The sequence below is a fragment of the Procambarus clarkii genome, chromosome 5 (assembly GCF_040958095.1).
Source record: "Procambarus clarkii isolate CNS0578487 chromosome 5, FALCON_Pclarkii_2.0, whole genome shotgun sequence".
Lineage (NCBI taxonomy): Eukaryota > Metazoa > Arthropoda > Malacostraca > Decapoda > Cambaridae > Procambarus > Procambarus clarkii.
Window position 1 is genome coordinate 41360140 of NC_091154.1, and position 16860 is coordinate 41376999.

General features: G+C 46.3%; 2 protein-coding genes across 6 annotated transcripts in view; one reads left to right on the forward strand and one right to left on the reverse strand.

Annotated features, from left to right (window-relative positions):
• The window catches only part of LOC138350724 (substance-K receptor-like), a 362889-nt gene that overhangs the window by 220605 nt on the left and 125424 nt on the right, over positions 1-16860 (reverse strand). For all 5 annotated transcript variants that reach the window (XM_069301930.1, XM_069301936.1, XM_069301943.1 and 2 more), the window contains one exon: positions 5211-5226. The gene's annotated coding sequence lies outside the window, so the exon portion shown is untranslated. The remainder of the gene's footprint in view (positions 1-5210; positions 5227-16860) is intronic.
• On the forward strand, positions 9743-10393 carry LOC123766237 (collagen, type I, alpha 1b-like). Its single transcript, XM_045755260.1, has one exon. The coding sequence runs from the start codon at positions 9743-9745 to the stop codon at positions 10391-10393; it is 651 nt and encodes a 216-aa protein (XP_045611216.1).

Sequence of the window (16860 nt, forward strand, 5' to 3'; positions counted from 1 at the left end):
CTGGGAATCATTATTAGTTAAGAGTCCCAAGCCAAACTATCGAAGTATTACTGCATGAAATAAGTCAAAAAGAATACCAGAATTTATATCTAACAATGTTAGTAACAGGACCTTTAAATAGCAACGGGACCTTTAAATATCAACAGGACATTTAAATATCAACAGGACATTTAAATATAAACAGGATATTTAAATATCAACAGGATATTTAATCAACAGGACATTTAAACAGCAACAGGACATTTAAAACAGGACATATGTTGACGGATATTGACGCTTCTCGGTATATATATATATATATATATATATATATATATATATATATATATATATATATATATATATATATATATATATATATACATATATATATATATATATATATATATATATATATATATATATATATATATATGTATATATATATATATATATATATATATATACATATATATATATGTATATATATATGTATATATATATATATATATGTATATATATATATATATATATATACATATATATATATATATGTATATATATATATATATATATATATATATATATATATATATATATATATATATATATATATATATATATATATATACTGGGGTCCTACCTCAGTTCCGGGTTGTGATTTGAATTGAAAGATTCAAAGGAAGAAAGTCGATTGATTATTAATGATTGCCTAAGTAATCAACTAAGGCGTTTGACATTAAACTCGTCTAATTTTGTCCTCACCGCGCTAATGACTGAACATAAATCCACATGTAAAGAGGAGAATGACAAAGTTAATCACAAGAATTTGTAATATTTCCCACCTAAGATTAATAATGCTTAATTTACAGCCTCCATAAAGGCGAAGAGAAGGGGTGATATGACTGAAGAATACGAGAGGGAGTGAAAGGATATAACAAAGGAGATATTACACACACACAGAAATCACATTAACGTGATTTATCCAACAGCAAATTTACAGGAGCGTTGATGAGGGTTCGAACCCTATGTCGAGTGTTCCCAGACGCGCTCCAGTCACCTGTACCACGACATGGTAAAATAATTTTTTCTTTTAAACACCTTGAAAACTGTTTTTTTTTTAGGAGATAATAATAAGGTATTAAATATACCAACACAAGATTGAGCATGAAACATTGCATACAAATTCGATGAGTTTATATTCAGAAGACCTGGGTAAATATTAGCATGAACAGTGTTCTTGATCTGTGTAACAAACGACCTAAACAACTTAACAGCTGTGGGAATCTTATCTTATTTAACACAAAATAATGCGTTTCGTTAGGATTGTTATTAGGAGATGCCTCAAATAAGCTAATAGGCCGTCTGTATTGGACTTAATTATAGAATTCTTAAACATTATTAATTGTAAAACGTTAATACTAAACATTAATTTGTATCACATTTGCGCCGAGTGTAGAAATGTGAGAGACGCTGCAGGAACATGCAAGCCATAAATTACTAAATGACCCGACCAGGTCACTTAGAGTTCTTAGTGATTTATGGCTTGTTCCTTCCTGCAGTCTTTCTCAGGAAAGCATATATATATGCTTATATATATATATATATATATATATATATATATATATATATATATATATATATATATATATATATATATATATATATATGCGAATAGTGGGAGTATATGTATATATATATATATATATATATATATATATATATATATATATATATATATATATATACATATACTCCCACTATTCGCAGTGAATTGCAATATCTGCGTCCCACTCTCTCTGAGATGAGTGGAAGAAAGTGTCTAGAAGTCAACATGTCTGGTATTCTCTGTGATTACATGTTGCAAGTGTCATTACATAATCTGAACAATTATATACTTCTCTATAATTACATGTTGCAAGAGTCATTACTGGACATCTAGACAATTATATATTTCGCAATCATTACACATTTTGGGTTTGATTATGTGAGTGTCCGAGGAGTGATTATATGACCTGTGTAAAACGAACACAAATATTTCATTTTGGGCGTGTTTTCTATATACATTTTGTCGATTCTATCTCAGGTATGTGTAGTACATCCTATCATTGTTATAGAGAGCCTATCTGAAACTATCTCTGCCAATAACGTTTAAGCTCTTTATCATGAAAACTTAAACAAACATTTGCCATCATTAAGTATCTGGGAAATGAAGAGCCTCAAAATCTAAAAAGCCTCTTACGCCCCATTGTATGTGATTACTTCGAAAATATTATATAGACAAACTTACAGAATCAGAAATGCATTTCTCGAATAAGGAATTTTATCGCATCATTTGCTTCCTATATTTTGAATTTACGATGCCTGTGTGATTCGTTTCTCCACGCACTCTAGTTCAGGCTCCAAAATATTTCTAGATACTTTTACCAACTGGCAAGCCTCACCAACTTGGTTCAGACGGGGGAGACTTCGTAATTCGAGTGCTATATAAACATGCTAAATGCTCGCCAGAGTTGCGCCATCCTGTAAGGAGAGAGAGACTCTCACTTTATGTAAAGTGAAGACCATTAATAAACTACACTTTATGGTAATTTAATACGAATTCTGAAATAAGATAATTGTATCAGGGTTTTGCTAATGAATTATTACTTTGAAATATTTTAACATATCTTCCTCAGATTCGGTTCTGACCAAATGTAACTTTTAATTAATTATATTTTAATGATCTTACGCACACCTAAAGGCTATGTTAGGACGGGTAAAGCTAGCTTTTGTAAGGAGAGATAAAGTTAGGCTATGTTAGGACAGGTAAATTAAGACTATATTAGGACACATAAATCATGTCTATGTTTGGACAGGTAAAGCTAGACTATTTTAAATGCAGGTAAAGATAGGCTATGTTAGGACAGATAAATCTAGGTTATGCAAGTACAGGTTAAGCTAGGTTATGTTAGGATAGGTAAAACAGTCCTACCTAATGAGGTAATTTGTCTCCTGTACCAAAGGCTGGTAGCCCAATGTTAGGACAAGTAAAGCTAGGCTAATTTAGGCCAGGCGAGGCTATGTTAGGACAGGCGAAGCTAGAACATGTTCGAACAGGGAAAGGTAGTCCATGCCAGGACAGGCGAAGCTAGGCTATGTTTGTCGGAAATTACGCATTAACATACTAACATACTCAAATAATAACATGTAATAGCCATAAGCTGCTGTTAATTTGTTAGTCATAAAGAGATTAGAGAAAATGGGATATCTGTGACGTCACATCAAAACAAACATTTAACACCTCAAGTATTCCTTTAAACTACCAGTTTAAGTATTAGAATCAATAGAAAAGTGCTTTCTATGCTTAAACTTAATAAAATAAACCATAAACTTAAAGGCTCTCTTCTACTGTCAATAAACATTCAAAACGGAAGCGTATTTTCCAGACGCCGTGAGCGGCAGGAGGAGAGCTCCGTCAATGTAAACAGAAAACACCCCATAACACTCGGCCTTCTTACAAGGTTTAGCAAAACGCGGCACTGATCTGGAAACAGATCGCCCAATAGCGATCCAGCCCCAGCAACCTCCAGGGAGCCGGTCGGCCGAGCGAACAGCACGCTGGTCTTGTGATCCTGTGGTCCTGGGTTCGATCCCAGGCGCCGGCGAGAAACAATGGGTAGAGTTTCTTTCACCCTATGCCTCTGTTACCTAGCAGTAAAATAGGTACCTGGGTGTTAGCCAGCTGTCACGGGCTGCTTCCTGGGGGTGGAGGCCTGGTCGAGGACCGGGCCGCGGGGACACTAAAAAAGCCCCGAAATCATCTCAAGATAACCTCAAGATATCCCCCCCAACTATCTGTACAGGTAAACACCTGTCAACTTTAAAGTAAATTCAAGAAATCAAGAAATCAATATATAAATAAAATAAAAATAATTAAATGCCTGCCAGGAAATATGCCACAATGTTAGACCAGGTGAAGGTAGTCCGTGCCAGGGCAGGCGAAGCTAGGCAAACGATGCATACTAAATTGGAAAATTGACATTCGACCATAAAATAAAATGACAAATGAGGCTTTTCAGACCAATTAGCAGTGTGGCACTGCACCGGTTGTCTCTATAACTCACCAGCACTATTGTTATATGTATGATATGTACATTTCTAGATGTATCTGAGTGTGTGTGTGTGTCTGAGTTGGAGTGTGTGTGTGGTGTGCAGAGAACCACATGAGGGCATCTGGTCTGTTGTTCCAAGCACGACAGCAAACAATAGAGAAAGTTCACCGTCAGTTACTATTTAACTAGGCCGTTCTCTTGAGCGTTCCTCACCGTCATTAAACTGTTGTACTAAATTTCCCGAGCCTAACCTACCCGAGGACCCACGAACAGAAAACGGGATATCACGTTAATTTCGCGATCCGCTGCCATATTGAAGTTCATCAGCCTTTAGCATTAGGTAAACTATACGTCAAAAAACAATGTACTATTAGGAGAACGGATTGACTTAATAGCAAATCTGAAACCTTTCTGAATGAGAACCAAAGACGATATATATTCCCAGCGAGAACCATGCGTTTTCACGAACAAATTGAAGACGTTATTGAACGTCTTGGAGACAGCTGGGCCGAGTATATCAGACTCCTCCTCCTTGGTCGGTCGGCCGTTCGGCCGAGCGGACAGCACGGTGATCCTGTGGTGCTGGGTTCGATCCCAGGCGCCGCCGAGAAACAATGGGCAGTCTCTTTCACCCTACGTCCCTGTTACCTAGCAGTAAAATAGGTACCTGGGAGTTAGTCAGCTGTCACGGGCTGCTTCCTGGGGGTGGAGGCCTGGTCGAGGACCGGGCCGCGGGGACACTAAAAAAAAGCCCTGAAATCATCTCAAGATTAGTGGTGGTCGTAATCTTCCGGCAGTCGATGAACACATCCATGTAACATTAATTGAAAATTGAAATTGAAATAAGTTTATTGAGGTAAAATACACACAAAGGGAGCTCAAGCTATTCTCACCCCGTTCAGTACATCGTGTTAATACATACATAGACACACATCACAAGCAATAAACGTATTACCGAACATTCTGAGAGATAAACATACATTTCCTCATGTAACATTAAGAAGAGTGAGACAGCTCCAACCTTCTCCCTCTCACACTCACAGCACAACACAAGATTGTCTTCACACAGAGCATGACAAGGAGCCGGTGGTGTCTGCGGCCATGTGAGCCGATGATCAAATACTGTGTTGCACTTACCTCAGACGCTCCCTCTCTGAAAAGGAAAATCAAAGATTAATTTGAAGAAAATTAAATTTTCAGAGATAAATACAAATATATTTTGAGAAGTTTTGGATAACAAACCGAGTTTGGGGTCAACCAACTTTTTTATCCATATTAAGTAAAAGATCTTAGAGGAGGGGGGGGGGGGAGGAAGTAGGAAATTTAAATTGTTAAGATTTATAACCAAATAACATAAGTTAATGCCAATATTAATGATATAAAATCATGCGTTCAGCTCCTCAACATTTCTCATGCAAGAAACATTTGCATGAGAATTAATATCAATGATCCTGAGGAACTGTACATGAGAAGGGATGCATCGAGTGCCATTACTGGCCAAGTATGTTCAAGTAGCTATAGCGCCACTCCAGCGAGGTCTGAGTGTCCAGGCACAATAATACTCCAGGCACTGTCCCCTGGTAGTGGCTGCCACATGAGGGGCTGTAGCAGGCTCCAGACACTGTCCCCTGGTAGCAGGCTCCAGACACTGTCCCCTGGTAGTGGCTGCCACATGAGGGGCTGTAGCAGGCTCCAGACACTGTCCCCTGGTAGTGGCTGCCACATGAGGGGCTGTAGCAGGCTCCAGACACTGTCCCCTGGTAGCATGATCCAGACACTGTCCCCTGGTAGTGGCTGCCACATGAGGGGCTGTAGCAGGCTCCAGACACTGTCCCCTGGTAGCAGGCTCCAGACACTGTCCCCTGGTAGTGGCTGCCACATGAGGGGCTGTAGTAGGCTCCAGACACTCTCCCCTGGTAGCATGCTCCAGACACTCTCCCCTGGTAGCGTGTGTGGTATAACCGTTTGGGGACATACTTATCTTTTAAACTCCACAATATTTACGAGAAGTAGCAGAAAGTTGCAACTGAACACAGAAAACATTATTCGGAGCTTCTTATCGTGTTTACTATCCGCTTTGGAGACGGACATGTACAAGAATGATGAACTAATTGGAGTCAATAATTTTTGTTTGTTAATATATATACAAAATATACATAATGAACTTGATAATATTTACGTTTTCTAATAGACTGTATATTGCAATTCAGAAAACATAATATCGTTATTAGTTAGAGTTTAAACTTTTTTCCATTGAGTTACCTCAAACTCTGATGAAAATGAAATTTTTGTTGCACATAAATTTAACAAATTAAACAAACTCTCATTCATTGTGTTTGGGCCGCTTGGGGTCCCGATGATGTTAGTTTGGTACACTGTGAATTAACTTAATTTATGTTATCAAACGGTAACTTGCTCGGCTAAATGAGGTTTTACCATTCTTGTCTGTCTTCTTTTCCACTACCACTCACTACTAAAGTTTAACTCGAGCAAATACAAAGCGCTGGAGCTGGGTACTGGGAGCTGGAGGCCAGACACGGATATACAAGAGAAAGCGCTTCTGATATCAGAGAAAAATACCTAGGATTTCAAGCACTCCAAACTTGACCCCAGAGTCACATGTGGCACTAATATCATCAGCGGCGTACATGAAGGCTGGTCAGCAGTGGGTAAAGAACCCCATGTGTAAGAGAAGAGCAGGAGTGATAGTGCGAGGAGAGACCTGGGAGTGACGGCAGGTTGTCACACATCACACAACTGTAAGTGCTGTGTCATGATCCTATCCTCAACTCTGTCACCGACCTACCACAGGGGATAAATCCCCAGTGAAGTGATTTACAGGGGGTTTTCAAGGGATTATATCACAGGGGGATAAATCCCTTCATATAAATTTTCGGCGACTATGCACAAATTATGAGGATAAATATATTAAAAGATCGCATGAAACTACAGGACCTGAACCGAAAGAAACTATACCCCGTCAAGTGGCTACTAGAGTTTGACTCAAACAGCGCATACGCAAGCTTGGCAACATAACAACTGCCTTTCTAAATCTGTACATGGAGTCTTTGTAGATCTCGTATATTGTCTAATACAGACTAGTTGTGGAATATACAGCACACGCGTGGAATCCTCTTTTAGTTAAACACAAAAAGAAGTAGGAGAAAGATCAGAAACTTCCCACGAGATTCGCCTCAGAACCGACAGAAATGAGCTGCAAGGAAAGACTGAAGGAGTTTAACCTCATATGACTGGAAGATTAGACAGAAAGGGGGGCATAATTACCATATACAAAATATTCAGAGGAATAGACCTGCCACCCAAGGACAGTATTTATCATGGCTAGTACACTAACAAGGGTCATAGATGGAAACTAAGTACTGAGCCAGAGAGACATCTGAAACAATGTTCTCAGCGTCCGTGAAGTGTCAATAAGAATGGGCTAAGAAATGGTGAAGGGAGAATCACAAGAATGAGCTGAATGTCAAGAAAGCAGAAGCCGGAGTCACACGACCAAGCCAATCATCACACGACCGTTGCCCCAATCACCCACACAACTGAGGTGTGGGAAGCCGGTGTGAGGGTGTCTGGGGCTCCCCATTCCCCCCTCCCATTGGGGAAAATATTGTTTGTGCATCAAGCCAACCGTCCTGGACCTTACCTCTGATACTTGGATCTTGGTTTAATATTGCATCATATTCTTAACCATGTATTTTGTTCACAACCATACAACCATCCCTTCTCGACCCTAACCTCTATTACCAGGAGGAGGGGATATGATTAATATATATATATATGACTGAAAACTCACACCACAGAAGTGACTCGAACCCATACTGCCAGGAGCAACGCAACTGGTATATACATAGTTATATATATATATATATATATATATATATATATATATATATATATATATATATATATATATATATAATATATATATTTATATATATATAATATATATATAATATATATATAATATATAAATATATATATAATATATATATTATATATATATATATATATATATATATATATATATATATATATATATATATATATATATATATATATATATATATATATATTATTAGGGATTAGCATTGAAGGAGGATTTTAAAAATGAAACGTCTGTGTGTTGACACAGCTTGTTTCAAGAATTATATATTTTAGACATGAAAGTACGATATGGGAAGCTCGGCTGGAGACTTCAACAGGACGTTGAGTAATGATCTTCGCTTTAGGGACTGAGGGGAAAATATGGGAACTGGGAGTATAGACAATCTTTTTTATGCATTTAAATTAGTCTCAACTACAAGTATTTGAACAAATAAGCTATTCTATACTTAGGTGAATATTCTATAGTTGGTGAATCTTTTGCAGTTTATATTGGTGACATGTTTGAATGGTATAAAACAGATATAAGAGATAACAATAGGGGTATTATTAAGCATTAGATAAGTTTTTATAATATATTTGGTAATGATATGGGTAAATACAGGTGTGTACATTATTCTATTTTTCCTGGTTTCTTATACATGAGTTTTTCTGCAGTTTAACTCATAGTGACAGTTGATGTTTGACAGGAAGTACATAGGAGACACTGTAATGCTCCTTACAAAAGTCCTTCTGCAATTTCATTTTTAACCTCAATATGTGATCTTGGCTAGAAATAATCTTTGAAAATGGGAATATATATGAACATGGGGTTAAATACGCTATGATAGAAAACGGAACTTGCTGAATGAAGACTGACTGGCTGATGACATTGACCATTAAGCTTGAGCTGTGTCTGTGTGGGTCACTGAGCTAACTGTATTTCAGCATGACGGGAGGCGGCCTTTCAATCCCCATGATCCAAATATCAGGGACTAGAAGGGAGCTGTTTATATTCCCCTTTGGGAAACATATATATGATGGAAGGGCGAACTTGATAAATAATACGAAAAATAAAAATTCCCTCCCCCCCTTGAGCTAGAAGCTACCGTCGAAAAAAAATGAACCGCCCCCCCCCCCCTGGTATTAGAGCCGACTGTGGGGGAAAGATGGACCTCCTCCCTCCTGGAACCAACCTCTAAAAAAGCCAATGTAAGTCTGGGTTTCCACTACTCTACGCAAATGATGGGCACTGGGGTCTGTATTCACATAATGGGTCCCACCCTACCGCTCAAGTGAAGGATTACCACCAATAGTAATACACACATTATAATATAAATATCATTTCAAAAAAGATTTGAATCCCAGGCCTTTCCTGCAGAAGGTCGAATAATAATCCACTTTGCCAAGATATCCCTTATGCACAATATGGCAACAGGGCCCCCCTAGCCTCGTGGGGGGCGCCCTCCCTAGCCTCATGGGGGCCCCCCCTAGCCTCGTGGGGGGCGCCCTCCCTAGCCTCATGGGGGCCCCCCCTAGCCTCGTGGAGCCCCTGGGGAACTGTTCAGTGTAGCCATGTCCTGCTCAGTGTCCTGCCCACACTGGGTAACAGGGTTGGCGCCCCTAGAGATGTTGGGCTCCTAGTTAACCTTCACTCCAAGAGCGTCTTGCTTTCATGTGTGTTCCAACAGGTATGCTGGTATTTATTATTCAGGTGTAATGTTTACCTTTCCCTAAACGTTTCACTTGACAAATGTGTTAACTTTTTTTCATGGAGAAGTGTAGACCGGATGCATGGGTGGCTATACGCCCCTCACTCGGCCGGTGCACGCTATGCTCCACACTCGGCCGGTGCTCGCTACGCTCCACACTCGGCCGGTGCACGCTATGCTCCACACTCGGCCGGTGCTCGCTACGCTCCACACTCGGCCGGTGGTCGCTACGCTCCACACTCGGCCGGTGTGCGCTACGCTCCACACTCGGCCGGTGGTCGCTACGCTCCACACTCGGCCGGTGTGCGCTACGCTCCACACTCGGCCGGTGCTCGCTACGCTCCACACTCGGCCGGTGGTCGCTACGCTCCACACTCGGCCGGTGTGCGCTACGCTCCACACTCGGCCGGTGCTTGCTATGCTCCACACTCGGCCGGTGGTCGCTACGCTCCACACTCGGCCGGTGTGCGCTACGCTCCACACTCGGCCGGTGGTCGCTACGCTCCACACTCGGCCGGTGCTTGCTACGCTCCACACTCGGCCGGTGTGCGCTACGCTCCACACTCGGCCGGTGTGCGCTACGCTCCACACTCGGCCGGTGCTTGCTACGCTCCACACTCGGCCGGTGTGCGCTACGCTCCACACTCGGCCGGTGCGCGCTACGCTCCACATGCCGCACTTGTCACCTATAACTATAAATTAAGAATGCGTACCAGCGCATCACACTGAGCGCTTGAGTCACTACGCACTCCACTTGATTCATGAACCACTTCCCACCACACGCATGAGTACCAGTGCGCATCACCTGACGCATGAATAACTAGACGCAACACCCAATGCATGAATAACTAGACTCAACACCCGACGCATGAATAACTAGACGCAACACCCGACGCATGAATAACTAGACGCAACACCCGACGCATGAATAACTAGACGCAACACCCGACGCATGAATAACTAGACGCAACACCTGACGCATGAATAACTAGACGCAACACCCGACGCATGAATAACTAGACGCAACACCCGACGCATGAATAACTAGACGCAACACCCGACGCATGAATAACTAGACGCAACACCTGACGCATGAATAACAAGACGCATCACCTGACGCATGAATAACAAGACGCATCACCTGACGCACTACAGGACGCAGAGATAGTTACCCGCTCTTCTAGCCGGAACAATGATGTACAACCGGAGGACGGATAACAATGCGCTCGTTCAACGCGTATGACCTTAGATACCAGGCTTCGCTTAAGATAACAAACACAATATAGCGCTTATCAACAAACGCTTCACAACCTTCCTCTGGACATTGGAACCTATTGTGTACAATCAAATACAATACAAACTATTATAAATGATTGTACATTTATAATTGTAAATTTACAGGTAAAAAAACTCAATTTACAGAAAAATTTGAGTTTTTTTTTCATCAGAATGCAAATACAAAAAAAAAATATTAGTAATAATTTTAAAATATCATTTCTTACATCATCATATTTTGTATTCCATATACACAACTGAAATTACATAGACGTTTACCGAAATATAAACAGGAGGAGACTGTACATATGGTTTATATAACACCTCAGGTGCTTCTAACTCTTGATCTCAGAAGTTTCTTCTAACTCTTGATCTCAGAAGTTTCTTCTAACTCTTGATCTCAGAAGTTTCTTCTAACTCTTGATCTCAGAAGTTTCTTCTAGCTCTTGGTCTCAGAAGTTTTTTCTAACTCTTGATCTCAGATCTCAGTTCCAGTTCTCGCAAAATGTTACTCAAGTCTGTAAGGAGATTCACACAAGGGCTCACAGGAGCAGCTTTGATTTCAGAGTCAAGCATATTATGGTGGTTTGAATGAGGCTCTCGTCTAGGAGGTATTTATATATATAGATTGTGAGATACCTCACACCTCTAACATAGTTGGTGAGCCTCACACTTCACTGTCAGCCATGGCATGCCTCACACCACGCTGTCAGGCATGGCATGCCTCACACCACACTGTCAGCCATGGCATGCCTCACACCACGCTGTCAGCCATGGCATGCCTCACACCACACTGTCAGCCATGGCATGCCTCACACCACACTGTCAGCCATGACGTGCCTCACACCACACTGTCAGCCATGGCATGCCTCACACCACACTGTCAGCCATGGCGTGCCTCACACCACACTGTCAGCCATGGCATGCCTCACACCACACTGTCAGCCATGGCATGCCTCACACCACACTGTCAGCCATGGCATGCCTCACACCACACTGTCAGCCATGGCATGCCTCACACCACACTGTCAGCCATGGCATGCCTCACACCACACTGTCAGCCATGGCATGCCTCACACCACACTGTCAGCCATGGCATGCCTCACACTTCACTGTCAGCCATGGCATGCCTCACACCACACTGTCAGCCATGGCATGCCTCACACCACACTGTCAGCCATGGCGTGCCTCACACCACACTGTCAGCCATGGCATGCCTCACACTTCACTGTCAGTCATGGCATGCCTCACACCACACTGTCAGCCATGGCATGCCTCACACTTCACTGTCAGCCATGGCATGCCTCACACCACACTGTCAGCCATGGCATGCCTCACACCACACTGTCAGCCATGGCATGCCTCACACCACACTGTCAGCCATGGCATGCCTCACACTTCACTGTCAGCCATGGCATGCCTCACACCACACTGTCAGCCATGGCATGCCTCACACCACACTGTCAGCCATGGCGTGCCTCACACCACACTGTCAGCCATGGCGTGCCTCACACCACACTGTCAGCCATGGCATGCCTCACACCACACTGTCAGCCATGGCATGCCTCACACCACACTGTCAGCCATGGCGTGCCTCACACCACACTGTCAGCCATGGCATGCCTCACACCACACTGTCAGCCATGGCGTGCCTCACACTTCACTGTCAGCCATGGCATGCCTCACACCACACTGTCAGCCATGGCGTGCCTCACACCACACTGTCAGCCATGGCATGCCTCACACCACACTGTCAGCCATGGCATGCCTCACACCACACTGTCAGCCATGGCATGCCTCACACCACACTGTCAGCCATGGCGTGCCTCACACCACACTGTCAGTCCATGGCATGCCTCACACCACACTGTCAGCCATGGCATGCCTCACACCACACTGTCAGCCATGGCATGCCTCACACCACACTGTCAGCCATGGCATGCCTCACACCACACTGTCAGCCATGGCGTGCCTCACACCACGCTGTCAGCCATGGCGTGCCTCACACCACACTGTCAGCCATGGCATGCCTCACACCACGCTGTCAGCCATGGCGTGCCTCACACCACACTGTCAGCCATGGCGTGCCTCACACCACACTGTCAGCCATGGCGTGCCTCACACTTCACTGTCAGCCATGGCATGCCTCACACCACACTGTCAGCCATGGCGTGCCTCACACCACACTGTCAGCCATGGCATGCCTCACACCACACTGTCAGCCATGGCATGCCTCACACCACACTGTCAGCCATGGCATGCCTCACACCACACTGTCAGCCATGGCGTGCCTCACACCACACTGTCAGTCATGGCATGCCTCACACCACACTGTCAGCCATGGCATGCCTCACACCACACTGTCAGCCATGGCATGCCTCACACCACACTGTCAGCCATGGCATGCCTCACACCACGCTGTCAGCCATGGCGTGCCTCACACCACACTGTCAGCCATGGCGTGCCTCACACCACACTGTCAGCCATGGCATGCCTCACACCACACTGTCAGCCATGGCGTGCCTCACACCACACTGTCAGCCATGGCATGCCTCACACCACACTGTCAGCCATGGCATGCCTCACACCACACTGTCAGCCATGGCATGCCTCACACCACACTGTCAGCCATGGCGTGCCTCACACCACGCTGTCAGCCATGGCGTGCCTCACACCACACTGTCAGCCATGGCATGCCTCACACCACACTGTCAGCCATGGCATGCCTCACACCACACTGTCAGCCATGGCATGCCTCACACCACACTGTCAGCCATGGCGTGCCTCACACCACGCTGTCAGCCATGGCGTGCCTCACACCACGCTGTCAGCCATGGCGTGCCTCACACCACACTGTCAGCCATGGCATGCCTCACACCACACTGTCAGCCATGGCATGCCTCACACCACATTGTTAGCCATGGCATGCCTCACACCACACTGTCAGCCATGGCATGCCTCACACCACACTGTCAGCCATGGCGTGCCTCACACCACGCTGTCAGCCATGGCGTGCCTCACACCACACTGTCAGCCATGGCATGCCTCACACCACACTGTCAGCCATGGCATGCCTCACACCACACTGTCAGCCATGGCATGCCTCACACCACACTGTCAGCCATGGCATGCCTCACACCACACTGTCAGCCATGGCATGCCTCACACCACACTGTCAGCCATGGCATGCCTCACACCACACTGTCAGCCATGGCATGCCTCACACCACACTGTCAGCCATGGCGTGCCTCACACCACACTGTCAGCCATGGCGTGCCTCACACCACACTGTCAGCCATGGCATGCCTCACACCACCTGTCAGCCATGGCGTGCCTCACACCACACTGTCAAGCCATGGCATGCCTCACACCACACTGTCAGCCATGGCATGCCTCACACCACACTGTCAGCCATGGCATGCCTCACACCACACTGTCAGCCATGGCATGCCTCACACCACACTGTCAGCCATGGCATGCCTCACACCACACTGTCAGCCATGGCATGCCTCACACCACACTGTCAGCCATGGCATGCCTCACACCACACTGTCAGCCATGGCATGCCTCACACCACACTGTCAGCCATGGCATGCCTCACACCACACTGTCAGCCATGGCATGCCTCACACCACACTGTCAGCCATGGCGATGCCTCACACCACACTGTCAGCCATGGCATGCCTCACACCACACTGTCAGCCATGGCGTGCCTCACACCACACTGTCAGCCATGGCATGCCTCACACCACACTGTCAGCCATGGCAGTGCCTCACACCACACTGTCAGCCATGGCGTGCCTCACACCACACTGTCAGCCATGGCATGCCTCACACCACACTGTCAGCCATGGCGTGCCTCACACCACACTGTCAGCCATGGCATGCCTCACACCACACTGTCAGCCATGGCATGCCTCACACCACACTGTCAGCCATGGCATGCCTCACACCACACTGTCAGCCATGGCATGCCTCACACCACACTGTCAGCCATGGCAGTGCCTCACACCACACTGTCAGCCATGGCATGCCTCACACCACACTGTCAGCCCATGGCATGCCTCACACCACACTGTCAGCCATGGCGTGCCTCACACCACGCTGTCAGCCATGGCGTGCCTCACACCACACTGTCAGCCATGGCATGCCTCACACCACGCTGTCAGCCATGGCGTGCCTCACACCACACTGTCAGCCATGGCGTGCCTCACACCACACTGTCAGCCATGGCATGCCTCACACCACACTGTCAGCCATGGCGTGCCTCACACCACACTGTCAGCCATGGCATGCCTCACACCACACTGTCAGCCATGGCGTGCCTCACACCACACTGTCAGCCATGGCATGCCTCACACCACACTGTCAGCCATGGCAGTGCCTCACACCACACTGTCAGCCATGGCGTGCCTCACACCACACTGTCAGCCATGGCATGCCTCACACCACACTGTCAGCCATGGCAGTGCCTCACACCACACTGTCAGCCATGGCATGCCCTCACACCACACTGTCAGCCATGGCGTGCCTCACACCACGCTGTCAGCCATGGCGTGCCTCACACCACAGCTGTCAGCCATGGCGTGCCTCACACCACACTGTCAGCCATGCATGCCTCACACCACACTGTCAGCCATGGCATGCCTCACACCACATTGTCAGCCATGGCAGTGCCTCACACCCACACTGTCAGCCATGGCATGCCTCACACCACACTGTCAGCCATGGCATGCCTCACACCACACTGTCAGCCATGGCATGCCTCACACCACACTGTCAGCCATGGCATGCCTCACACACACTGTCAGCCATGGCATGCCTCACACCACACTGTCAGCCATGGCATGCCTCACACCACACTTGTCAGCCATGGGCATGCCTCACACCACACTGTCAGCCATGGCGTGCCTCACACCACACTGGTCAGCCATGGCGTGGCCTCACACCACCACTGTCAGCCATGGCATGCCTCACACCACACTGTCAGCCATGGCGTGCCTCACACCACACTGTCAGCCATGGCATGCCTCACCACACACTGTCAGCCATGGCATGCCTCACACCACACTGTCAGCCATGGCATGCCTCACACCACACTGTCAGCCATGGCATGCCCACACCACACTGTCAGCCATGGCATGCCTCACACCACACTGTCAGCCATGGCATGCCTCACACCACACTGTCAGCCATGGCAGTGCCTCACACCACACTGTCCAGCCATGGCGTGCCTCACACCACACTGTCAGCCATGGGCAATGCCTCACACCACACTGTCAGCCATGGCGTGCCTCACACCACACTGTCAGCCATGGCATGCCTCACACCACAACTGTCAGCCATGGCATGCCTCACACCACACTGTCAGCCATGGCATGCCTCACACCACACTGTCAGCCATGGCATGCCTCACACCACACTGTCAGCCATGGCATGCCTCACACCACACTGTCAGCCATGGCATGCCTCACACCACACTGTCAGCCATGGCATGCCTCACACCACACTGTCAGCCATGGCATGCCTCACACCACACTGTCAGCCATGGCATGCCTCACACCACACTGTCAGCCATGGCGTGCCTCACACCACGCTGTCAGCCATGGCGTGCCTCACACCACGCTGTCAGCCATGGCGTGCCTCACACCACACTGTCAGCCATGGCATGCCTCACACCACACTGTCAGCCATGGCATGCCTCACACCACATTGTTAGCCATGGCATGCCTCACACCACACTGTCAGCCATGGCATGCCTCACACCACACTGTCAGCCATGGCGTGCCTCACACCACGCTGTCAGCCATGGCGTGCCTCACACCACACTGTCAGCCATGGCATGCCTCACACCACACTGTCAGCCATGGCATGCCTCACACCACACTGTCAGCCATGGCATGCCTCACACCACACTGTCA